Source organism: Phalangium opilio, unplaced genomic scaffold (assembly GCF_054372755.1).
Source record: "Phalangium opilio isolate 3A_F unplaced genomic scaffold, DU_Popi_V2 ptg000113l_1, whole genome shotgun sequence".
NCBI lineage: Eukaryota > Metazoa > Arthropoda > Arachnida > Opiliones > Phalangiidae > Phalangium > Phalangium opilio.
Window position 1 is genome coordinate 2,697,327 of NW_028324209.1, and position 27,211 is coordinate 2,724,537.

General features: G+C 37.7%; 1 protein-coding gene and 1 long non-coding RNA gene across 2 annotated transcripts in view; one reads left to right on the forward strand and one right to left on the reverse strand.

The window, feature by feature from the left end:
- Positions 1 to 4,466: 4,466 nt before the first annotated feature.
- tinc (transmembrane protein tincar) overlaps positions 4,467 to 27,211 on the reverse strand; it is a 52,243-nt gene continuing 29,498 nt past the window's right edge. The window contains exons 4-7 of the mRNA XM_089853082.1: positions 8,448 to 8,815; positions 7,825 to 8,361; positions 6,798 to 7,738; positions 4,467 to 6,722 (exon numbers count right to left, since the gene is read on the reverse strand). Of these exons, the coding sequence (XP_089709208.1) occupies positions 6,161 to 6,722; positions 6,798 to 7,738; positions 7,825 to 8,361; positions 8,448 to 8,815 (2,408 nt within the window). The 3' untranslated portion in view covers positions 4,467 to 6,160. The remainder of the gene's footprint in view (positions 6,723 to 6,797; positions 7,739 to 7,824; positions 8,362 to 8,447; positions 8,816 to 27,211) is intronic.
- Positions 19,305 to 19,896, forward strand: LOC149623297 (uncharacterized). Its single transcript, XR_016374891.1, has 2 exons — positions 19,305 to 19,577; positions 19,646 to 19,896. It is a non-coding gene; the product is annotated as an uncharacterized LOC149623297 (long non-coding RNA).

Below are 27,211 nucleotides of genomic sequence, written 5' to 3' on the forward strand. Positions count from 1 at the left end.
GGGTCAATGCGCTCTCGGAAGATTCGGGATCGAGGCGTACGAACTATCCAGTATACGGTTCAAAGTGAAACCACAATGAATCTACCCTAGGTCCCTGGTAGCAGCTTCGGGAAGCCCAACTAGTCGCCTATCTATTATTCTTCTCGAGTTCCAGCGATTTAGTACGGGAGAGGATGAGAATGCGAGAGAGATTTCAAACGGCGGCTATCTTCTTTCTAGCTTTTCTATTAATCGTCGCTCTTGTAAATGGACGACGGCTAGCGGAACAATTGAAAATTAATAGCCGGTAACTGACGCGTGAGATTTTTTTGTCTAGGCTTTGGGAAGGGTTGATAATGAACGGCCTGATTCACGTGGGAGAAATTCTTTCGCGGGTATATAAAATCTGATATTTAATAATTATGATAATAGAGACGAATCCTAACAGACCAGACCAGATTTAGAAATAGAAATAACAGTTAATTGTATTTAGATATAATTGGTGTTAACGCTAAACTGGGGGCTCAAAGCAAACGTTTAAGCAACATAACATACCTTAAAAGAACTCCGTTTTTTTTTATAAAATTAAAAGAGAAAATATTGAAAGAAAAAAAAAATAAATGAGCTCTTATTTAAAAGTAATTACCATTTATTTGGTCTTAAAAACTCTTGGCTAATGCCTCGCCACGTTTAGAGGTGTCTGCTAGTCAAAACCCGCACGGAATTTCTTAAATTTCGTAACAAGAAATCATAAATAGATTTAATATTTTCCCTTAAGTCCGTTCTTTTAGGGTATAATGTGAAGAACCGCGGGCTCTTTTCGACATTTTGGACCACACCGGAAACTGATAGAATTGTACCGGAAGTATGATTTTTGTTTTACTTTTTCGATTTTCCGATTACGTAAAACTAGTGCTATTAAACAAGAAGTTCTTGATACTACGCCTTATAACGTCCTTCTGGGTTATAATTATTTCGTTAATACCGCAAGCAGGGTCGATGGATTTTCTTCTCGGAAGGATTTAACCTTTAGGGTCAGTTCTGGGGCAAAGAAATGATCCTTATAGATCTCCAAGTTATCTCACGGATATCTTACTCCCTCCGACAATCTTTTATCCATCTCTGGACCTTACCGTACCATAATCAGAGTATAACCTTGATTCGAAGGAAACCCGCAGAGCTCATTTATCCCTTTTCCCGAGTATTAAACAGTTCTAGGATTATTTCTCCTAACAGAAACCCACAACTTGAAGTGCAACTGATCGTGTATAAATTCCATTGAAAGAGTAGACAATGCAAAGTTTTATTTGCAAAATTTTTATTATCGAATTTAAAGGGAATATTACCCTTAGAAAAGTGAGAATTAATAACAGTTTTTATGGCATTGGGTTTTGAAATTAATTTGAACTGAAATTTGTGCGATCGAATTTCGATTTCTCCTATTCTTATTACCAGGAATGCATATAGTTAATTGGAATAAATGTGTAGCCATTTTCTTAACGTATCTAGGCAGAGTTTATGGGAGGAGCTAGACCAATAATTATGTATGACGAATTTTACATCGCGAGTAATCTATCTCACTGCGACTTGCACCTTGCGTGCGCCTATAATTTTGCTACCAGCAAATGGAAGCACTTGTGGTAGAAAGACGTCAGGGCCATGAGACGTGACGGAGTACTCAAGCCAGCCCACAAAACTCACACAGAAATTAACACGGGCCCCAACTATTCCTATTGGGTGTATATATTCCTCTTATTACACCGTTTTCCCAAAGTTCTGTTATTGGAGAGTTTCTCATCTAGAATTCGGAAATATAGGAAGGCATCTTGCATTGCACTTTCAAACTATCGGACTCGATAAACAGCTACCCTTGTATAAAGGGAGACCTTGGCCATTTCTACCCTCTTAGCATCTTCCCAGTTCTCTAACTTTCCCAAGACACCAGCCACTCACCATAATCGGTGAACACTTATTGAAGAGTCGTAGCCAACAGTTTGAGAGTGATTAGCCCCTCGAACATCCCTTATCAGTCCTGCTGTATTGATTTTCAAGTCATATTAAAGGCCAAGATCCACAGAAATATAAAAATAATAAAACTCCCTCCAACTCTGGGCCTAATTGTAAAGGTTGAGAAAATGTACCATTTCAATAATCATTTTTTTCTATTCAAAACTTTTATGAAAATACAAACCTTATTGCTTGAAATTCTATGAATTTATATTTAGGACGGTTATGATAACTTTTTGTATATTTACTTCCGTCAGTGAAAAGAAAGCCACCACCCGATAAGGAGAAATTTGGGACATGTACCCGCATCTCCGACTTAATTCCCTTATAGATTCCTAGAAACAGGAGTGAATCTCTCTTTCCTTGACCGAACTGAAACTAAAACTCGGAGAGAAAAAGGCGCGCTCTTCTCTTATCTCTATACTTAGGAAGGGTCCACTTTCCCGCCATTATCAGAGCTGACGGGGCCAAGCGCAATTAGAAAGGGCTTCATTCCCATCTAACAGATCATTATTTTCACTGATCTTTTAATTTTTCTTTCACCCCCCTGAATCCATCACGTTGTTCGCTCTCCCGAGTCTCCCAAATGATTTTTAATTGAGACTCCTTTTACTCGGAGCTTGAATCCTTTGATGTTATCGCCGCCACCTTAAAATTTAAGCTCGTCTAAAAGCGGAAACGTTGTATATGTCAAGAAAATATTACCAAGTCATGATTTTCTCCCGCTTTTAAACGTTTAAACCAATGAGCCTTTAAATAGGGTCGAGACGTGTTGAAATGGTCCCGCCATGCGCGTACAAAGTTGATAAACTTCATAAGCCTTTTGGCCTTCTTGTTTTAATTTAAAACGACCTTGAAATTACCCGCGTAACTGCGCGAGCGATTTTAGAGCGCGTGCTGTAAAACATGAAATATTAAGGCCCGTTTTCAATCAAGCTTTTCATGAAGCTTTTGCTTCAAAAACTGAAGCAAAACGCTAAAGCGAAATCGGAACCCGTTTTCAAACGCGCTTTTTTGGGCGCTTCTGAATCAGATTCGCGTGAAATAATCGAAAAGCTGGTATCTACCTCGGGTAGATATTTGCTTTCGCTTTTATCCGAAAAAGCGCTTGGCCTAGTAGTCACGTGGGTACGTTATTTCTCTGGAGCAATTTTTTTGCGCCGCGTGTTTTAAAGTGAGAATAGGCCTAATTTTCAAAAACAATATCGATATTTAGAAGCATATTAATGGTGTTTTTAACTATTTTAAGGATATTTAGAAGCATTTTAATGGTGTTTTTAACTATTTTAAGGATATTTAAGAGCATTTTTTAACTAGCCTAAATATTGAACAAAAGACAACTGATATAAACACGGGTCCTGACGAGCGTGGAGAGGCGAGAGAAGTGAATTTGAAAACGGGTGAAGAGTTTCGCTTTTGCTTCACCATTTGAATCGCGTTTTTGTCAGGCAAATCGCGATTTACTGTTGAAGCGAAGCTCCTAAAAAAAGCAACTAGAAAATCTTGATTGAAAACGGGCCTTTAGAGTTACTACATTATTGCATTCAAGTTATAATGTAACTCTCGGTTTTAACCCTCTTTTTTTATTATACGTCGTTTTATCTGTAAGATACAGGGATGGTTTCCCGTTTACATAAATTATAAGCTTGGTTATATTATTCCATTGCTTGTATCGTTTTGCCCGCTGCAAAAGGAGGGTGAAAGGGGCCCATTTCTAGTTTCCTGACAATTCGAAACTTACCCTTTCCTTAGTTTTTTTTTTGTAGCAAAGCCAATCTAACATCGCGAAGGGAATTATTTAGGATGACACCGAGGGAGAGAGAGAGAGAAGCGGTAAACTCCAGGAAACTATAGGGTTGGTTTTGTCGTTAGCTTCCTGCCTAGGATATTCAATTACTTGGAAAAATACAACCTCTTTTAGCATTAGAATTGTAAGTTCGAGGGGCGAATCACTCAATTCTTTAAGGAAGTATCGATTAAATCAGATTGAATCGCCATTAGATTAATTAAATCTTGATTGCGTTCGATAAATCATGATTAACCTGATTTTTATCACTTTCAATGTCTATAAGTCACTCCCTAATCCGAAGTGATCATCCCCTCGTTTAACCCTACTGTAATATACGTCTAGACCTAATGAACGTCATTAAAAGAAGGTCCTTCCACAGTTAATTTCACTATTTCAGTCAGAATTCTCGCAGAATGCAATTAAACCCAAAGAGAGAGCTATGTCCCCCTATTTTAGTAGGGATGGGTTGCGTACAAAATAGAAAAAGGAAGATAAGACTGAGTTGTCGCGAGCAAACTTGGGGTGAAACGCAAAAATAGGCCGAGGAATTTGAAAGAAAAATGCTGTAATTTGAAGTCATAATGGCACTGTATGCAAAGGGTTGATTTTTACAACTTACGTAATGTCCGAAGTTCATTACGTGTAGTGTACAAGTTTAACCGCGGAATACTAACTCAATTTTACGACACCATTTTTCGTATTCGGTATTTTTTATTCTCACGTCGTTTTCAATATTACTTGGATTACAGACACGATATACAATTTTCAGATTTTTTTTCATATTTTTATTTATTTTTGAATTTCACGTAGGTACGACAAAAACAAATTAAAATATTATATTTGAATTTTTATTTTATCATATAACTTTTTTTTTCACGCGCGGGCTATTTTTAATTTTCCCTTAGAGATTTACTAGTAATATTTATTTACAAAGAAACTAATTATATTTAATCGAAACTATCCCCGCTTAATTAGGCGTGTCATTATATTTAATTTAATGACTTTCTCAAATTATAATTCAGTTTTTTGTCGTAGGAATGTATTGTAGAAAAGGTCAGTTTTTGAAAAAATATAAAATTATTCAAATAGGTATCAATGCATAAAAAACGCGCCATTTTTTTTTCTTTTAAAATTTTTAATTTTTCCTTGTGAAAAATTTAATTTAACCTATTTTAATTGTCCTAATAACTATTGTAATTTTCATTTTGTATCGAATTGTTTATTTATTATTTTATTTTACTAAAACCTAATTAGTTTTATCGTATGAAAGAATTCGGTGTGATAATTATAGAAATTTTAAGGCCAGTTAATATTAACCATTTCATTATAAATTTATAAATTTTGACGACTTTTATTGTTTCTAATTAGCCCTAATTGGTAAATATTTCGCTTTACCCAACCAATTTCGCGTGTTAGGGGGCTGAAACTTAATCTAAGCTATCAGGCACCAAATTTAATTGAGATATGATTAATTTTAAAAATTATTTAGGATTTTGTTCGATTTTAAAATTAATTTTTTTTCTAATTAATGCTTCGCGTAACAATTTGCATAGGCCCGCGGGTAATTTTAAATTACATTTCCCACGGAACGTAATTAACTAAACTTAATTAATTTAATGTAATAATATATATTTATATAGTTTTATACTTATTTCACGAACATGACAACTATTTACACATTTAGTTTAAAAAACGAAAAACCCGAAGATGAATTTACATTGGGATTTTAATTGGGAAGTTTAATTGGGGGTTATAATTAAAAATTATTAGTCCACTGAATACAATTATATACATTTTATTTCATTCATAAATTAGTGGAGGATTTTCTTTTTAATTAAGATAGAACCAAAATCCTGGTTATTACGTTTTGAGCCCGTTTGAAGTATTTTATTTTGGCCTAATATTGTACTCTTGAATTTCATTGGCTGATGAATAACTTATCATAAAATTACTTTATTTTCCGATAAAGAAAATAATCCAGATAAATTAATTAAATAACATATCATTAGGGTTAGTTAATAACTTTCCTTATAGATGCGTTTGCTTTTAATAATATGCAATTTTTCCTTTTAAAAAAATCGTTGAAAACAAACCAATTGGCGTCGTCCGCTAATCGTTTAGCTCAAAGCTCAGCGGACAATTTTTCCCAGCTAGGAAGTAGGCCCGAATTAGGCTTAGCGTATTTACGTATTTTAAAATTATCGCACCATTGTAAACTGATTTAAAACCTTTCGAGTTTAAACCAACTGCTGCTAAAATCCATTTGTACACCGAGAAATCTTTAAAATAACTTAAGATTTTATAAAGAAATAATTTTAAAAATATGAGATCCCTTAAAATGATGGCACTATATAGTCGATCACGTGATCTTTGTCACAGTTTAAATCACGTGTGTGACATGTAAGTGTCCGAATCACCGGACGACGTTAACGAGTAATTGGCAGAGTCCCTTCTCTGATGCACGGGGTACATGGGCAAGAGAGTCGTCTGCCCAACCACTCCCAATGGTTTAGTTGTCCCGTATATACCGTTGCCCAAAAGGGCGGGAAAGTTTTTGACCTGAGCGGTCATTGTTAGAGTACCGTAATTACCCATAGAGTTCTGATTCCCATCGTTGTTACCTCCGACCATTTTGGGAGATGAAGGTAAACTGGGCATCTGTTTAGGAGTCCCCGGTCCTGGTAGGACCCCTAATCCGGATAGGGTTCCTCCTTGTGGTAGGTGTTGTAAATTGTTTCCGTTTGGGAAATCGGGTTGGTCCGTGAATGAGGTCATTCTCATGTTAGTGGCTCGTCCAAAGTGGTCCGAAACCCCTGATGTGGTTAGGGGAACGATAGCTGGGACAGAAGGGGCGGGCGCACCGTCTCCATTGTCTCGTTTTTGTTTGCGTCGTATGACTAAAGTTGAATCGTTGGGATCGAAATAGATAGCGTCTGGTTTGATGGACCTGTTGGAAAGTAGAAAAAAAAATATGCGTTAGTTAAGCTTATATGATACAATTACAAGCTCTCGAAACACTTACCTTGGCGTTGTGTTGGTCCCTGTTGTTATATTCAACAACGGCATTGGCGCCGGAGTATTCCTTTGTAAAGACATAGATTTCCAGGGCGTCGGTCGAGCCTGGACCAAATCTTGCAGCAAATTTTCCATACTCGAAGACCTTTTCGGGTCTCCTTGTACGCTCGAATTGGAATGTACCCCGCTAGATGATTCGCTTCCGCAACCTCCTCCTTTCTCCGGACTCGTAGTCGAGGTCTCGCTGACCGAATCGGATTTGGGAGTTAAGTGACCATCCGTCGGGGGAATGTTGTTACCCGTAGTACCCAAGGGTTCGTAACCGTCCCCTAGTAGTATATTTTGACCCCCTGTTTTGTGCATGGGTCTCAGCGGGACGCCACCGCTGTGAACCACAACCGGTGCGCTGATCTTATAATTTGCATCTACGAGTAACTCGTAATCCCCATCAGCTGAGAGTATCCTGCGGTGATGACGCGGATCAGTCCCGTTCTTGAATAAGGGTTGATCAATGTTTTCGTCATCAGTCTCGTCCCGCGCTACGACCATCTCCCTCAAAGTAGCGTAGTCGCCGTCATCCGAATTGTCATCGGACAAATCTTCGAATTTGACTCCTTTCTTGTTTTTCACCGTTACTTTGGGTGATTTGGTCGAAGCCGATGACCTGGTGCGTTTGCAAGGGTTTCCCGAACCACTTTTATCCTCGAAGGACACTTTGTGACGTATTCCGGGGGATTTCTTGTGCGTTTTGAGCCACGCTAAGCGTTCTGATTCGGTGGAGTCTTTCGTGTCCTTACTAGGAATGGATGGTTTGGGTTTGAGCCAGTAGATATCTTCGTCATCAGCTGATGCTGGGGAAATTGGTTTGGTGACTGACGGTGCTGGGCTAGCTGCTGCCGAACGTTGCGCCAGACTTACAATCGCTTTTTTCGATGTCTTTTCTCGAACCTGATTGGGTGAAAATAGGAATATATACCTAGTTAATACCTTTATTCTGCTCCAGTTTCTTAAAAACTACGTTAAACGAAACTGACCTGGTAGGTTTGTCCATTATCAATGACCAGTAAAGGCGTATCCTTTCCGTTTTTGGAACCTCCTCTTATATGATTAACGTTTGAAGTTAACCCGCCGTTCGAATCTATCCCTTGCCTTTTAAACTGCCACCGGTGTTTGATGGTCAGTGCCAACCATAGTAGAATCCACAAAAACAAGTGCGTGATGGTTCCAGTAACTCCAGCCAACATAATTCCATCCAAACTCCCACAATAGACCATAGTGTAATCGTACATTAAGGGAGAAGCCGTCAAAGCCACCATTAGGACCACCATGAAGGCCCCCAAATGGGGCACGTGGCCCCATAAACGTCTGGATTCCTCCTTCCAAGTCACGTGGGTTTTCTTTACGGTCGATTCGCGCCATTCCCGATATTTTTGCAACCCGTAGAGATATAAAACCGATCCGGAAAATGTAAGAACCAGATTGTAGATTAGGAATAGGATCAGAGTGACTGGTATGTTTAGAAGAAGTGGGTTGTGACGTAGAAGGACGTCATGGGGTCCGTACACGTGAATCTATAGAGAGAAGAAAAAAACAAATAATTAAAAATTTAGATGATAAAACTTACTAGGGCTTGCGTAAAAATAGGCCTTTACGTTACCTTATAAAGCACTGTGAAGCCAGCAAAGGTTAATATTTTCTGCGCGGCATCTATGACTAGTTGAATGGAAAATATGAGTCCGAAAGTCTTATTAGTTCGCCAGAAAACAGAAGGATATCTAACAGCGTGGACTAGTAGAGCAATGGCGTAATTTAGGAATTCGGCCGAAATTAGTCCAGGCGCTAATTCGTCACTTATGTATTGACGTTCGGTGGCCGAAGTTGGGTCCAAATGTAACCGGGGTCGAGAGCGGTCAATTTCTTCCCTTTGAATCGCTTCGGATGTATTGACCGTCGAAAGAAACTTTAACATGACCAGTCGATCGCGGTGGGGCAAGAAAAAATCTAGATCGGTTTTCCAAATGTCAGCTGTCAAAGAAAATATTGAAAAAAACTCTATTAGTAGAAATTTCCAATTTCCCATAAATACAATTTTGTTATTAGTGTATTGCGTGGTAAACATTGCTACAGGCGCTCGTAGGATTAGCATAGAGAGGATATCCCCTATAATCATGCTTCCCCACGTTGCTCGCAAATAAATTAAAATCGTAAAAATTAGTAATAAAACTCGAATTAAGGAAATTTTTAAAAAAGAAAACAGTACATAAATACTTTAACAACAATCTCTCAAATAACAGAACCGTAAAATCAAAATTCAGTGGTGTGTTTTAGACCAAAAATAGCCTTTCGTACTTAACCCTTTTCCCCCTTTTAAAACCGTATATTTTTTGTCAAAACTCAGTCTCAAGCTCCATTTAACCCACAAACTTCAACACATCTAAACTACAAATACTTAAAAGATTCGCGAAGGGTATAAAAGGTCTCAAACTACTTTTTAAGTAACCTTTCTTCTCCGGACCCAAAGAACCCGGAAATAAAACGCGAGCCCTCCTTATAGTTGGCCCACAAGAGAGAGAGAGAAATATTTTCAATTTACTCGAATTTTCAATCTTATGTTTCATGTTTGGTGCAAGAAAGCGTAAAAGAAATCAAAGCTATATACCCCTTTTATTTCCCGCCAAATCTTAGGCATAATTCTTAACACGATTCACTATGAACTACGACCCAGTTCTAAGCCTTTGTACTCACTGTCAAGTAACATTCCTTACTCTCTGGTGTATCAGAGTAAAAAGCAGTGCTGCTCCCCCCCCCCGGCACGAGATTCTTGATAAAAATCTTAACGTCGTTTCAAAACGATCCCATAGGGTTCGGCTTTACCTACCATACTTCCCTCCTTTTTACTACTGTTTCGCCGTTTCCCGCCAAAAAGAACACTGTACAAGACTTGGAACAAGGGTTTTTTTATATATAAGATATAGTAAGAAACTGGATGGAATCGCTATTACAGCATTGGTGGGGGGAGGGTTGAAAATGGATAAACTTTTCGACCCTCCTTCTGAGATGTTCTTTTCCATCTATTGAGCAAAGAATGAGATTTATCCTAGAGCCGAATGGGATCTACCCTTTATCTTGTTATCGACACAAACAATCAACGAAAACGTTTATTTTCAACCCCTACTATTTACTAAATCGACATGGTTCTAGACTATCTGCTACGTAATAACCCCGACCTTTTTTTTCCTCGCAATAGCCATTCTCAATTCTTCGCCATCCTAGGGTGTAGTTACCGCGTTATCTTATTGGGCAATTTAAGGACGTAATTTGAAGTAATTTAAAATTGTTAGAAGAGACTCGATTTAAAGAGTTAGAAACAGTATTAAATAAATGTCGACAAATTATTTGAAATAAGTTTAAATTTTACTTAACAAAGCCCGAAATGTCCAATAGACATTTCGATATAACTAAGTCTACTAAGAGGGAAAGACACTTTGCCTTCCATCTCGCTTTTTGGCGCCTGCGCTGTAGTCTTTTTGTATAACATGAGAGTGCGCAGAGACAGCAATGTATCAACCCCGCTTGTACGTCCCGATATTGAGGGACATACCTAGCCTCTATTTTACGCCGAAAGGTCTATTGCCACTCGCTTCCCGTAAGATAAGACTTTATAAAATTATAATATATTCCGTTTTTTATAAAAACAGACGGAATTTTGAAATAACAACATCAATTTTACACGAGGCTTAGCCGCTGGCATCCACCTTTTCGTTGTATGACATCCTGCATCCCAAAGAAAAATTTCCATCCCTTTGGAAGATGGAGAAATCTGGCGTTATTGTCATCTTAGCTATAGTGTCCTCTATGCGATTATCGGTTAATGGGAAAAATGTAACCACCTCCTCTCTTCCTCAATCCTAACTCATCCTCTATGCTCTTGGTCCTCCCGCATCTCCATCCATTGAGAGTTTCATCTATAGTCTCTTCTCACGCAATCTCCTGGATGCCTCCCCCCTTTTTTTACTTCCGCGTCAAGCTTCCGTTTTCTCTTTAAGCAAACATAAGGAAAGCTGGGAAGGAGTGTTGAGAGTTAAAGCTGATACTTTTTTCTCTCTCTCCACATTTTTCCATCATCTTTCCTCTCTCAAGCTTAAAGCTACCTCTTAGTAAGTTTTTTTTTCTTTTTTGATTTATGCTAATCGATTTCCGATTTTTCGGAAGCTGCAGTATGTGGGTGCATGCATTGCGCGGAGGATTCATAATTTTTTTTTTCATTTTTAATATTCCCAAGTGGCCCACCCGCTCAGGTTTTTTATTTAAGGATTCAATGGGTTATTGAATTTTATAAGCCGCGCCTGGGTCTAGTACACTCTATACCGACGTTGAAATTTTGAATTAACTTAACCGTGATTTTAGATAAAACTTTAATAACATTTTTATAAAGTAACTTTAGTATATATACTTTGGTGTTATGTTATATTTTTGAAATACTTTTTTTAGTTTAAAAGGGGCATATGTACAGTATATATCTACAATATCAGAAGTGAGATGAGACTAGTACTGAGCTAACTAAATTCTTCACTCGGCGAAAGTGAATATTCTTGATAACGCAAGAACGGTTGGCCCTCTAGTAGCGGTTTCTGAATTTTCCCTCCAAAACGTGAGACGCTCGTGGCGGTAGACGGCCGAACTAGATTCAAGCACCCGCGTCCGTGTTCCGCGGCTTTAGGTTGAGGGGAAGGGGATAAGAAATTTTTTGGAACTCAACCAATTTTTTTTCTCTCTAGCGTAGGCGCGATTGAAGCGGCGTAAAATCCTCAAAATTTGTTCACTAATGCCAGGATCTATTACCAATGCTAGAGCCCTTCACTTCTAGTCTCATCTCACTTCTGACAATATTAAAGAAGATACAATTAAGTTAACTCACTCATGCCATAGAATAAATTATATATATTCTTTTACTTTAATTGAATGAAAGTATCACACTTTTTTAAGATATAATTGCATTTCACGCATATATACACACACCCCGAAACGGTTTATGGCTATCAAACAATCTTAGGAAAGAAAACTTTACCAAAATCCATTTAACAACAGCGCCAGGTTCGTTTTCCTTGTTATATAAGTGGTTAGCACGACCACGACGTGACAGAGCCTAAGGCTTGGAAAAAAAACCCCTCCAATATTTTTCACCCCCTTGTCTATTATTTTCTCAGCAAGACCGGGTCGCCCCCACCCTCTTTTTTCTCCTCACCTTTTTAATATAAAACAGCTTGAGTGGCGGGAAAAGCCTTTAGATATTGGACCACCAGAATGTATAGGTTTATTTCCAGCCTCTCTCTGTTTTGATTGTGAGAACTTCTAGGACATCTTACTACAACTACACTTTCTCACATAGAACTCAATAAGCAATGTACAGGGTGCTTCTCATAAGTCTGACATAAATTAAGGGGGATGTTCTTTGGGTGATTTTGAGTTGAAATTGTTCTGTGGTATTTTGCCGTCCAGGTCAATGTTTTCGAGTTATAATTTGAGAGTTTTAGGGGCAGCCGTAAAATACTCCAATCTTAACTCGAAAACATGTCATGGAACATTTTCGCCTCAAAATCTCCAAAATAACATCCCCTTAATTTACGGCAGACTCCCTGCATATTCTAGACGTATAAGTAACGTTAAATTGGTACCACGGCATTCCTCGCAATTCTCATACAAACACGAGTGAAAGTTCTCGATATCAACTTTACTTCCGGTGCGCTCGTACACGCTGTCAGATTCTCCAATCGGAGTAAGCCTTCAACTTCATACATTTATTAATTTGTTTAAAGGGTTAAATAATATGGCAAACTCCGAGTGAAACCGACTCTTATATAGGCGGTCAGCCGCAATAGAAACTTCGTTAATCGGCAACCGAGCGTAAGATTACGTGAACAGCTAAGCGTTAGAAAGAAGGTATAGAAAAAAGAAAGCGCTGTTAGGCGCCACCGTTTCTTAAGTCGATTTAGGGTTAGGGTAGGCTTAAGTATTAAAAGAACCTTCATCGATTTCTAACTCTTTTTTTTTGTACTATATTCTTCTTTCTTCTCCTTGGATTATTCCTCCATTCTCTTTAGTTTTATATAGGAATATTTCAGCTGGGGCAAAAAAAAAATGATAAAAATTTGCCTAAAGGCTGTTATAAGGGATATAAGAAAGAAAAAAGAAGCCAAATTTGCGCCGAGCTAAGATTCCCTTTAGCTTTTTCAAAGCTTTGAAGAAAGTGTGGATTCTGGTTATATGATTGAATATCGTTCTACGAGGGTTGGAATTTTTTCCGAATTTTCCGGAATTTTTTTTGCGTTATCTCGGGGACGTGAAGAAATATCCATACACCCAGAATTTTTATTTCTTTTGATTCAGGAAGCGTTTTCTATCTGCGTTTCTTTCCGACTATACGCTTTCTTCCTTATTATTTCTTCCTTTATATTGGATAAGAAAAAAAGGAAATAAATCTACGCCTTCTAATATTTACATATCTTTGATTTTCTGGGCACATAAATTTCTTTATTTCTATGCAAAGTTCCCTTATTGGTTAAATATTAACTATATAACCAGGGAGAAAAGATGTGAGGTGGAGTGGCAGTGATGATAGGCGATCTGTGGTAATGAAAGTCTCCCAGTGTGCCTCGCGCACGCCCCTCCCCTTCGGTTAGCCAATGTTAAGTGCTGCCGCGTAACGCCATTGTATTTGTATGAGAACTAGCTTCATTTTTTAAGACACAGGGGGCGTCCTCTACGTTTCCGTACCGTACAACACTACCGAAACGCTTAGCATGCTGGGAGGACTTCGTTGTATGCCCATGAGAATTTAGAATGGGTAATATTAATTTGTTAGTTATATTCTGGTTTAAAGGTAGAGATCTTAAGAAAAAGGTTTCAGAACTGAAGATGAAAAACAATAAACGTGGTTCTATTAATTGTTCATCTTTAGTTCTCCTGGAGCCTTTTACGTTGTATCTCAGTCTAAAGCGTGCAATATAGTGAAAGGTACGCTAGGAATTATAGTAACATTATGCCTTTATCTCTATTGGCTTTGAATGTTTACACTGAACAACCCGGGCGCATTCTTAAACACTCATAATGATTAATGAATTGAATGAGATACATAGCGCATTTGCAACTTTAAAACGTCCGAAAATTTCAATAATTTTCCCAAATGTAATACCGTCTTGTTTAATACCAAAGTTAACTGGTTTCAAGTTTGCGAGTTCACTATATATATTACCCTAATCGCTAGAGAGAACCGGAGCGTATTTTCCCACCCGAATTATCCTGGCGCAAACCTAGCTAGCTCCATTTCCAGAGTAAATTAACGTTGGCGCGTGCAAACCTTAGTCTAGGTATGCCATATACAATTTTAGGGTTAAACTGATGAAAGCTGTTTGATTTTAATGGTTCAAAACTCCCAGTTCCTTTTCATTCTAAGGCAACTGCATGCCGCCGCCGTCAACGCTAGACGTGACGGATGGGAGTAAATTTGAACTGTCCGGGATGTACCGCATCCCCACCGGTCACTTTCCGGTTATAGATTCGGAACGCGCTCAACCTTTATTGTAGAATTGCGCGGGAGAAATTTGCATAGCGGAAATTAATCGGTTAGGCTTAGCGAGAGTGCCTGCCAGCGCGGGACTCTCGGATGTACTTCCATTACTTTATGCTAATAGACAATTCCTCCTTCGTTCTCTCTCTCTCTCTCTCTCACTCACTCTCTCTCTCCGCGGTGAGATTGAAGTTCAACTCGGAATAAAAGAAAAATTTCGATTTCAACCCTTTCTTTTGTACACCTTGATTCCCTTTTCTCGTTTTAAGTTACGTCAGGGTTTGTAGGCTTAAGAATGGAGTTGAAAATTTTCTACTTTATCTTTGATCAAATAAGAGACAAGAATTTTATTGGATCCTCCCAAAGATGGTTGGAGATTTTGAGATTTGCCTCTTTTGTAAAGGGCTTGAAATGAGACTGAGGTTAAATTGAAAATATATCAAAGTACTTTCGAATATTTAGGTTACGAAAAACTAAATCAAAGGCTTATAAATAAATTATAATTTTAAACCCTCCAAGTTTCATAGGTCTGTAGTTGAGTATATCTAATTGCTTCAAATGGCATGTCTCTTAATTTTTATTTAAATTTAAGGGGTCATCAGTAAAATACTCCATCTAATCTTAACCCGAAAACAGTGGTTTGGACGTCAAAACGTCATAGAACATTTTAGACTCAAAATAACCCAAAGAACATCCCCTTAATTTATTCCAGACTTATTAGAAACAATGTATATTATTTTGCATATAAACTTCCAAACCTGCAGGTGCGAGAATTTTTTTATTATTTTAATCTACTTTGGCTTTCCATAAATAGAGCCTAACCCTTTTCAATTATTTTTGTTTTAAAGAAAAAGCACGTCAAACTTTCGTTTAGTACTTATATTCAGGGCCAGTGTAAAATGAAATTTTTCTGACCTTTAATAATATTTCTCAGATACTATAAGCGGAAAAATGTTAAAATCGGAATATTTCTGCTGCAGCACGTATTTCTGGCTTTTTCGCGGAATAAAAGTTTTCTATCCGACCATTTCACGCTTTTGTAGTCAAGGAATTCTGACGCTAGAGTTTAGTTTCCCCTCGCCCGTGTTATAGGGAGAACGTTATATGGAACGTGTGGGATTTGGAATTCCCAACTCTCTCCTCTCTCTCTCTTTCTCTCTCTCTTACTCGTTTCAACCGGGCTCAGCATTTGTTTATTAGGTGTCAGTCAAAAGTTCTCGGCTAGTTCCGGTCTCAAACCTATTTCTCAACTAACCCCCCCCCCACCCCCAACTCCCCGTTTAATTCCGAACTCTATTTTAGAGTCAATATGTCGTATGTCTCTCTTTGAGACCAGGAATAAATACAGCTACTGAGAATCATTGCGGAGTCATATTCTCAACGTATCTAGGAGGATTTTGTGGGAAGAGCTAGAATAATCATTGTTATTTATGACGAATTTTACCTCACGAATAATCTATCTCGCTGCCTCTAGCACCTTCAGATCTCGCGTTGCTACCAATCAATGAAATCGCAGTAAGAAAGACGTCAGAATTATGAGGCGTGGCGAATAGTACTCAGGCCCGTCCCACAAAATCCGCGGGAAAAAACACTAGAGATAAATGGGGATACAATTATTCCTAGCAACTCTATGTATTCCTTCTGAAACCTGTAGTAAACGTTGCAGAAAAATCTGATGTGGTAGAATAGAAGTTTATATATTGAAGTAAATCATCATCTCTATCTGGCCTACTTTGGTCTATTTTTATAAGGTATTTCTAAATATCCAATTCTTTTTGAGATATCTCAATTTAGCTCCCAGGAGTTAGGTTTTCAGGTGCCACCTTATTCCCTTTTTCGCGATTTTACCATTTTCCTAAGCCTTGGTGTCGTATCAAGCAACGACACGAGACTGGCGACCACAGAAAAATATTCTTTCCTTTCTAGATAGGCCTATTTCGATCTGGTTGCCATGGTAACGCGCGCGCATCCCTCAGGATCCCATCTTCTCTATTACCTTCCCGCGCGTAGTTTTCCCGCCAAACCAGGCATTCTAGGATATGTCCCGCGCCTTTAAATCCGTGCCAATCTCTTTCCCAAAGTATTTGATAGGATTGACATTTTCCATCGGCTTTTTTTCATCATGTTTTTTAAAATACACACGGGAGTGCGAGGGCTCGAGGTATGTATGGTCCCACGTGACTAAATCCATTAGAATATTAAAATAGTTTGGTTTATTTTATGTTTTTGTATTGGAGGAGACTAGGTTGAAAATTTATAGTTAAAAGTTAAAGGTCTGTAAACATAAACATCTAAAACTACGACCTATGATGAACCTCGGAACTTTTAAATATTATTTTAGCTTTTCGTTTGTATAAATACCAACCAATATTTCTACAAAACATTTATTAGAATATTTGAATTAAGCATAGGTTAGACTGTTGTGCACGGATTGGGTTGTAGGCTTAACAAAATCATTCTGTATAAGGCTTAGCACTAAGAGTGAAAATGCAAATAAGCTTAATTTACTTCCATTAAAATATAAATAAGATTAATTACTTTCGTTAAAATATAAATAAAATTAATTACTTTCTTTAAAATATAATTATACTTAAGCCATCGAACGGGGGAAAGATAACGATATTGCCTCTAGTGTTTTACGGTCCCTTTGCTTTTCCAAAAAATAAACTAAACTTAGAAAGATGGTCCCCTTTCGCCTTTCCAAAATTCCTTACCCCAACCCGTCCTTCCCATTGTTGTTGTTTCATCTGCAGGCAGTTCTTAGTCGACTTAACATAGACAGGGTTTAGTGATGAAAAGATCCACTTTGGAAGCTCGCGTTAAAAGAGGCTATTTACACTTGATGGCTTCTTCTTCCGCTTTAGCTTCATTTTTTCCCGCCATTCTATGCGATGGAAAACGCGGGGAAAATCTTGTCTTTTCACCCGGAATATTTAAACGCCTACACCGTTAGCCGTTGTATACATTCTTAAAGATATTTTGAATTAAAAAAAAAAAAACACACCATGAGAATGTTACCATGGTTACCCCTTTTAAAGATATACTGGGGATTGGGATAAAAGCGCGCGGGAAACAAAGAATGGCGCTAAACTAACCCCGCCCCCACCCCTTTCCCGGCACGCGCGCGTTATGGCGCGCCTAAATAGGTTCTTTAACCTGATGGCAATTTGGCGGCTTTTGAATTACACCAAAATGGCTAACATTAATAGAAGTTCACGAGGAGAAGTAGCAATATTTAAAATATAATTTTGCCTTGTTTTCGTATTATTTTTTGGTATATTTACAAGTCGTACTTTAAATTATGATCTTCTGTTTATTTAATCCAAGTTCATCTCTGCACTAATGTTCACTATAATGAAAGCGTAGTACCCGTTTGTTAATTTAATATCGAGTATACTATTCTACGTATTGCAATCTAAACGAGAAAGAGAGAGAGAGATTTATTTCATAATTCATCGCTTCGTTAGGCGCGTTTCAGAAATTCCAATTTGATCCCCGCTTCTTTTCTTTTCTTTTTTTTTTACTTTAAAACTCCCTGTTGGATTTTAGGGAATTTTATTGACATTATCTCTTGTCATTGCCATTAAAGTACGCATTCCAGGAAGGGGCAGTATCTTATTCAGGGACAGGTAGTATTGTCCTAAATTCCTGATGGGAGGAAGTTTACGTGTATAGAAAAATAGAAAAAAGAAAGAAATCCCCAAAAAGTAAAAAAACGGACAGCCTGTTACTTCCGCGCATTTTCTTAGTATAAATCTACCTTTAGAGACGGTTGAGCCTAGAACGCGATGTGGACATTTTCTCCTTCCCCCTTTTTTTGGAGTTCTTTTTTATTTTTCTTTCAGATTAAACCTTTTTTTCCTCGACGGTAGAAATAACCATCGCCATTTCCCAAGCTTACTCGCATTTGGAAAGAAAAAAAAAACCAGGCTTTAGGGATTCAAGCGCAAAATATGGATAAGGTTTTTATACGCTCTTTCCCAAAGTCCCCAAAGTTTCTTTAAAGTTTATGCTACAAAAGCGAAGGTAAATAGCGTCTTACTGTATAGTCTTCCTTATGTCAGACCCTTTTTCTACTATCACGTGACATTACTATATTATTTGTTAAAGCGCGCGAAATTTCATAATTCAAAAAACAAAGGCTTAACAAATATTTTAATTTATGTTTGAAGCAGAATTGTAATATTTGTATTATAGTACACTCGTAAACGGCTGAAATATAAAAATAATAATGAATTTTGTTTCTTTCTCGAAATATTCAAGCCCCGTGACATAAGTCCCCTTTTAATTAATTAGTGAAAAGGCAAATCCTTAATACCCTCGAAAGGAAATTACTAGATATATACAACCTTCTTATTAGCAATAAGGTGTATAGATCCTTTAATTTGACAAGCTCCGGCCCAGACTCTCCCAGTATAGCACGCTCCTCTTTATTCAAATTTAGTCTAGTTTGCCGCTAAGGCTTAGCAAATTTTCGCACTGTAGTAAATTGTAGTAACCGATGCATTATCTTTGGCAGCCCCATCGCTACTACGTACTGATTTCCCGCCAAAATTACCCGCTCTATATACAGCCTCTCGCGCTGAGAGACGTCGAGGCTTACTACTAGGTACTACGAGTAAAAATGAAAGTTATTGAATTAAGATTTTCTCTCCTCGAGCCAAGAAAAGTTTTAAAAGGGCGGGAGAGGCAACCTGGAACCTTAATTTAATCAAGTCAAAATTGTGGTGGCGGACGGAGAAAAGGGAGGAGACCACTCGCCTTTGGGGAATTATTAGGTATGTTCCAGAGAAGTATATTACATTTTTCAAGGCTCTAATTTGGTCTGTGGGTTTAATTCGATAAGAGAATAAGGTATTAATTTTCAGAGATGCTTCTTAAAAGCTTAGATAAGATTTAAACCTAATTTTCAATTGAATTATTTAGGGTTAAATTACGTCAGGGGTAAATAACGAAAGGAGTTAGAGACGCTAGCTTCCGTAGTGTAGAATACAGTGGGACCTTGAAACGTCATAGAATTTGTAACTAACGTAGTGCCATCTTTGGAACTGTATTGTAAATAAGACCAGAACCTTAAAAGTTTTGCCTTAAAATCTCGCACCGCAAGGTATTCTGGGTAAAGTAAAATGGCGGGTGTCGATGTTGTGAAGTCGTCTCATAAATCAACCCAATATAGTTATTATATTCAATCGCGAGTAAACAGCGATTTAAAGAAGAAAGGTAAGTCAACAATTTGCAATTTGAAGCCGGGGAAATCCTCAAAATGTGTTCAAACATTTTGCCGTAAGTGCGCGGTTACAGAGTCGGCCCAGTGAGCTAAGGCTTAGTGATTTTTCCGAGTCAGTGCCAGTGGGAACTGTGGGATCAGGATCATCGACTGTATCTGTGACTAAAGAAATTAAAACAACTAAAACTGTATTGAAGGATGCAAAAACGACTTTAATTCCATTTCATTATCGAAAAAGGAATTTACCAACTTTAAGATTGCATGTTTCTAATTCAAGTGCACCTTAATGAATAAACTTTACTCTAAGCCTAATTGTCACTTAGTCGTAAGCAGACGAACACTAGCAGACGAAAGTAGCAGACGAAAACTAGCAGACAGGAGGAAATCGATATCCCAGCATGACTTTCGAAACTTTGCTGCCACGCTATTGGTTGGAAAATATCATACTTATTTTGAATTATAGACGGCGCGACCGAGGCGTTTTCTCTTTTCTGTGTCTACGTTTGAAAGTCCCACTGTATTCTACACTACGGAAGCTAGCGTCTCTAACTCCTTTCGTTATTTACCCCTGATTACGTTTTATCTTATATTTATTTTAAAGATAAGGAAGCCCACATTTAGGATGAGAAAAGCCCATGTATTTTCTACGAATGAATGAATGAATGATTTATTGACCCTTGAAAAAATTACAATCCCTTTTGTAACAGGGAGGAACCCTCTTATTTGGGTTCACAGGTCCGGAAAAAATTTAAATAAACTACAACAAAATTATGAAAGTATACTAAACAAAATAACTCTTTATGACGACAATATACCACCAAATCACAGAACAGGTTAAGGGGGGCGCTGGAGGCGAGCATTTGCCCATTTTTCGAAGAGAGATTTGGTTATACCAGCAATTTCAATATCTACAGCTACATCTACATTAGCACCAAGCGACAGCCTATCAGCCAGCGTAACAGCCCCAAATGTCTTGTACGGTTCTCTCTCTGTACTTAAAGCTGGACAATCTAGCACTACATGCGCGACATCCTCCCTATCCGCTCCACAGAGCGGGCAACTACGCTCTGCATGCCCAAAGATACTGGACAACCGTTCGGCTGTGGGCAGCGCCCCAGACCGAGCCAGGAACAAAAACCCACTAGCCCGAGAGTTGTCATAAAAGGGTTCTATGCCCGGGCTACTCTTTAAAGCGTATAGGTTCAAGCTCGGATGGCGAGCGGCCCCTGTAGAAATGTTTTGCCCGCGGCACATCAATGCTAAGGGAAAAACATCCATGTAGGGGCTGTTTTAATGCATACAGGGTGTTTCTGAAAAGTCCATCACAAATTAAGGGGCGTGTTTATGAGACCAAACTGAGCGGAAAGTACCAAAGAACATGGGGTCTACAACATTTAGTTTCGGAGATATGGCCCCCCAAACATTTGCCCCAAAAACGAGAAAATATCCCAAAATGTGGAGTAAGGGTTATTGCCATTACCCAACTTGTTTCGAAGTCATAGACAATTTCAATAGCCTTGAATTTGAGAAACACTACTGTAACTTTAGATAGCAGAAGGGTATAAATGGGTAGAAGTACGCGTACGGCGGTAATGTAAAGCTAATGCCAAGTGTCATAGTGTTTTAAGATTTCTCAGCACCCAGTAAAATGGTGGACCTCAACCTAGAGGGCAAGAAGTCCCAGAGGCCGTAGAAGACGAAGTCCTTACTATTTTCGAGGACGAACCAGAAGCAAGTACCCGCCAGGTGAGTAAGCGATTAGGCGTTGGTCACGTGCTCGTGTGGAAAATCCTCAAAAGTCACCAGTTTCATTCTTACCATTTTCAAAAGGTTCAAGGTTTGAATTCCGCGGACTACCCACGACGCATTGATTTCCCGCGTAGTCTGTTAGTCACAGACGAAGCTAATTTTTCGCAAGATGGTATTATTAACCTGCATAATAAGCATCAATGGTCCCAAAGAAACCCTCACGCAACGCTCGTTAAATCTCACCAAGTACAATTTAGTTTAAACGTGTGGTGCGGTATTGTAGGTGACAATTTAATTGGATCTTATTTTCTACAGCCCAGGTTAAACGGTGAGGCGTACCTACAATTCTTACAAGACGTTTTACCGGAATTACTTGACGACGTGCCCTTAGGTTTGGTGCGCAGAATGTAGTTCATGCATGACGGTGCACCACCACATTTCAGTCTCGCTGTCCGAGCTCACCTTAACGCGACGTTCTCTTTTCGGTGGATAGGTCGAGGTGGACCCGTGAAATGGCCTGCTCGATCACCCGACCTTAACCCGTGCGATTTCTACCTTTGGGGCCACTTGAAGGACATAGTTTATCAGAGTGAAGTACCTGATGTGGAAGAGCTTCGTCGACGAATCGTTAATGCCTGTCAAACTATTCGCGATACTCCAGGCATTTTGCAACGTGTTAGGGAATCGTTTGTAAGGCGTGTTCAAGTTTGCCTTAACGCGGGTGGTGAACACTTTGAACAATTCTTGTAGTAGTTATTTGTTACAGATTAAGAATGAAGAACTAATAAAAAATACATTTACATTGGGATCGTATCATGGCGTTTTCTCTGTGACACATCAAACACTAACGTAATGAACAAACTCAACCTTCAATCGCAACCATTTTACTGGGTGCTGAGAAATGTTAAAACACTATGACACTTGGTATTAGTTTAACATTACCGCCGTACGCGTACTTCTACCCATTTATACCCTTCTGCTATCTAAAGTTACATTAGTGTTTCTCAAATTCAAGGCTATTGAAATTCTCTATGACTTCGAAACAAGTTGGGTAATGGCAATAACCCTTACTCCACATTTTGGGATATTTTTTCGTTTTTGGGGCAAATGTTTGGGGGGCCATATCTCCGAAACTAAATGTTGTAGACCCCATGTTCTTTGATACGTTTCACTCAGTTTGGTCCAATAATCACGCTCCTTAATTTGTGATGGACCTTTCAAAAACACCCTGTATATGAATGAATGCTTTATTCGCTCTCTTTACAAAGATCCCTTTTAGATCAGGGAGGAGCCATTTAAAATGGCTCGCAAGCTTAATACTACAACATGAAGTTTAAATATTACATCACAATGTTTTTTGTTTTTTTTAAAAAAAAGGTAAAATTAGAAGTGAAAATGTTAAGTACTAGATGCATTATGATATTTACAATGAGAATAGTCCAGCATGAACATGAATAAATAGCGCAGGGAGAGACGTACGGGGTATAGAATTTAAATTTACTGTAGAAGTTCGAGTCAAGGCCTACATATGAATATTTTAAATTGTTGAAGTAGAGATACTGAATGAAATATCGTAAGTTTGCTTGTCTATTTAAAATATTAAATGAGATTTGAGAAATTAAGATGTATGGTAGTAACCCGCTTCACGGATTTAATATTGAATCGCTATTTAACAAAATCTTTCTTTATCACTTCTATGGCGTGACTATTTCCTTTAAACACACGTTAAACTAATCAAATAATTTAGTGTAACGCAATTATTGAATGAAAATTCAATAGACAATTAACATCGTGAGAAAATTAATTCAACCACCAATCTCATCCTGCCCTTCTTCTCTACAGAAGAAAAAAATAATACTTTTTTAAAACAATGCCAATTCCGATAAAGCCAATATAAAACAATACGTATAGTATAAAAGTAAAAGCTGAACGTGACACGTATTTTTAATAGATTCATTTCAACGAGAAAGTTAAATAAAAAGTCAAGGCCAACAATAAAGGAGCAGGCTCGACATTACATCTGCCCTGATAAAATTCTTTGCCCTCGGGTTGTAATTTTTTTTTTATTTGTTCTATAGTTAGGTTTAACTTTTAGTTATTTCAATATATCAAAGGATGTAGTTTACGTGCGTAGCCCCACTCAACCGTATTTATTCCCTTTTTCTCTTAGATACAATTATAATCAGCTTTTCACATGCCATCCTTTAATTAGTTTCGTATGCTAATTAATTCTCGAAGACAATGCTTCGTTACTATCGTTAGAAGTTCTGAATGGGCGGTTAGATTAGTTATTGGGGTAAGCGCGGACAAATTTAAGATTTCCAGATGGGTTATAGCGGATGTCTCAGACGATTAGAACTGTTAGATTTAGATATGCAGATTTTTCAAAGGTGGGGGAAGAAATTAAATGGGTTTTAAATATGATTGGTTGGCCCATATGCTCAGTTAGATCATAGCGTTGAATTTATAATGAGAAGGTTTGATTCAGTTTAAACAGGAATGCATACAGTTACTAGGAATCATAATTATTGCGTCCGCCATTTTTTGATTTTGAAAGTTTCAAGAAGTTTTTCAAGTAATTAAATAGAAACACAAGTTGTAGGCCTAGAACTTCGCTTTTATGAAGTAACGGTCGCAGTTTCCACCTTTCCCATGACGACAAGGAGTAAAAATAAAATTATACTAAATTTTAAAGAAAAATATACTAATTCTGGCTGATGTAAACCCCTAAGTTTACATAATTAGCGCATAAATTAGCCCCAAAACCCGCGCAAAATAAGCAGAATGTTGTTTGTTAGAAACCAGAACCAGGTATATCATTCGTATACACGAAGCAAACAAAACCTTACCTAGGCAGGTTTTCCCCCAGTCCAACTACTTCTAATTAGCGGGACCGGAAAGCAAATAACGCAGCTACGACGAAACATATATATATATACTTGGAGCAGAGCTGGACATAAATTATTCATTAGGCGACTCGCGCGCTTATACGAATCTCGCGAATTAGAGCCGCTATATCACCACGTGCCATGTTTAAAATTCGTTATACTCTGGACCCTCTTATGATTAAGAATTACAAGTCAAAAGTCATTTTTCTACCTCAAACCGAAAATAGTATTTTTTCTTTCCAATCCATTTTGTAGGTATGCCGAATTAATTTCTATATTTTCATTGGATGTTAATTTAAGGAATGGGCCTCTGACATTTCTGGAATAATTTTTGGCACCACTGCAGGTTTAAAATTAATATTTATAAATAAATGAGCGACGTCTTATTAGAGGGAAATCTGGGATATTTGTATCCGTTTGCGAATATAGTGATAATTGGGTGTGATTTAAATATACAGTGTGGAAAAGATCATACTTTTTTTGTCTTAAAAGAACCAATTAACAAATATTTACTATATTTTAGACCATTACAAGTTAACGATAGTATTTATAGAAAGTTTTATATACAAAGTTCAAAGTTTTAAAGCTAGCAATCCCTTAAAATCTCGAAATCCCTTGCATAAATTTCATGTATCGAAAATTTCATGGATAAATGAATACTTATACTAACCAGGGATAGATTTAATTTTAGAAGTAGGAATGGAGAACGGTTATTATTTACTTCAGTCCGACTCATAGCCCAGTATAGAGCCCTTCCCTCCAACACGTGACGAAAAGTTTAAATTATCTTATTGGCTCACTTAAACTACGTTTTGATGACGTTGCTGACGGGGACGGCGAAAAATACGTAATTCCTTTTTACCTCTGTCGCTATGACCCGCCTCTTCTTTCATACCCCCTCCGTTCCGTTGAAGGGGGTCCGGGACTTCGAACGCGCCCAGATTACTCTGTTCTCCATTCCTATTTCTAAAATTAAATCTATCCCTGTACAAACCAATATTTACAATAATTCAGTCCATTAGAAATTCGGGAAAAAAATATTTATAGAAAGTTCTGTATGCAAAAGTTTTAAAGGTAACATTTTCTTATAACCCTTAAAAGCTGGTAGGAAACACCTTGGATTTTCACCTCCTAAAAATTTCATTAGATAAAGGAATACTTTGCATTGATTTTTAAAATACCCTTAAAGTGAAACCTATATCCCTGTACAAACCAATATTTACAATAATTCAGTCCATTAGAAATTCGGGAAAAAAAAATATTTATAGAAAGTTCTGTATGCAAAAGTTTTAAAGGTAACATTTTCTTATAACCCTTAAAAGCTGGTAGGAAACACCTTGGATTTTCACCTCCTAAAAATTTCATTAGATAAAGGAATACCTCGCATTGATTTTTAAAATACCCTTAAAGTAAAACCTTTCTTTATATATTTTTTTAAACAGCTTCCAAAACACGTTGGTCGTTATCCTCATTTTACCGCAACCTTCTGTTCAGTTTTATCTTTTGTTTACATTCAGGCTCTGAGCCTTATAAGCCTTATAGCCTTCTAGGTTTCTTCCCTAGAGTTTCCATCCCAAATTTGGATTTCCACGAATTTATTTTCTCGGTTGCTCCCACGAGTGCTACAGTGAATTTAAACCTTACTAAGCCTTAGCCGCGCTGTATATCCCGAAACGTGTGTTACCATAATATACTCTTCTCTTAGCACTTTTCATAGGGTATTTCGATCATATGCTAGCGATATCTATCGTTTTCAGAGAAGGGTATGTTAAAGGAAGATTACAAGGAAGTTGCGCTTGATTTAGGTTGAAATGCCGGGTGTTATAGAAAAGGGAAGAGAAGAGATGCATGCCTTTGGGTTGTACTAGTTTCTAGGTTCCGCTGCTTTTCGACAGACTAAATTGGTTTGTGTTTATATTTTAAGGAGTCCCAAGAGGCCGCTAACACTAACTGTTCTCTTTTCCTTAGTAGACTCCTATTCTTGATATAAAAGAAAATTTCGGAGAAACCGAATAAAACACATTCTTTATTCTCGCTTTAACTTGCCTCGAAACTAGCCTTATTATAATGATGTGGCGAAATATATATGTATGATTAAAACGTATAAAATTAATATCGAACAATACAATCAGGCACAAATTAAGGGGGATGTTCTTTGTCCACGATTTTGAGTCGAAAATATTAGATGACATTTTGCCATCCGGGCCATGATTTGAGTGTTTTAGGGATGGCCCCTTAATTAAATTAGAAAGCATTGTCTTTAAATTTCAGGGGTCATCCGTAAAATACTCTGGACAATTTTAACTTGAAAACAGCGTCCCTTAGGGCAAAATGTCATAGAATATTTTCGACTCAAAATCACCCAAAGAACATCCCCCATAATTTATGGCAGACTTATCAGAAACACCCTATATAGAATTTTAAACCATAATAATTTATAATATTATTTTATTTCACTGTCCCTTTTTGGAAATTGGAAAGCATCGTAGCCTCTGTGAGGTTTGGTCTTATGTAAATTCACCGAGATACTTTCTATTTTTAAGACGTGAAGTTCCTGAACTTTGATGGATATTTCAAACTTGTACAATATTTTACTGGAAAATCGTTCCATTCGGAATATTCCCAACCTCTAGGTTCATTTAACTAGAACACCAGCCTTTTACGTATACCATATTCCGCGTGGTTTACACTAGTATCAACTCCTTCTAAAATACCCCCGCTGTTAACTTGATCCCGTATCAATTTATCAATCTAACTTGGAAGTAAAGTTAAAGCTAGTAAGCCTCGTATATCCGCGTAGAAACTACATCGAGATATATTTTTATCGGTTAGATAGATTCGTTTTCTAAATCTCGCGGCCGTGGTCATGCGGCTGGCTACTTGCTGGATTTATTTGAATAATTTCAAACCCACCATCCTCGCCGCGGTTTGAAGGATTTCCTACCAAGGCTGAACCTAAAATAACTCTAGGCCTAGAACGTTTTCTTATT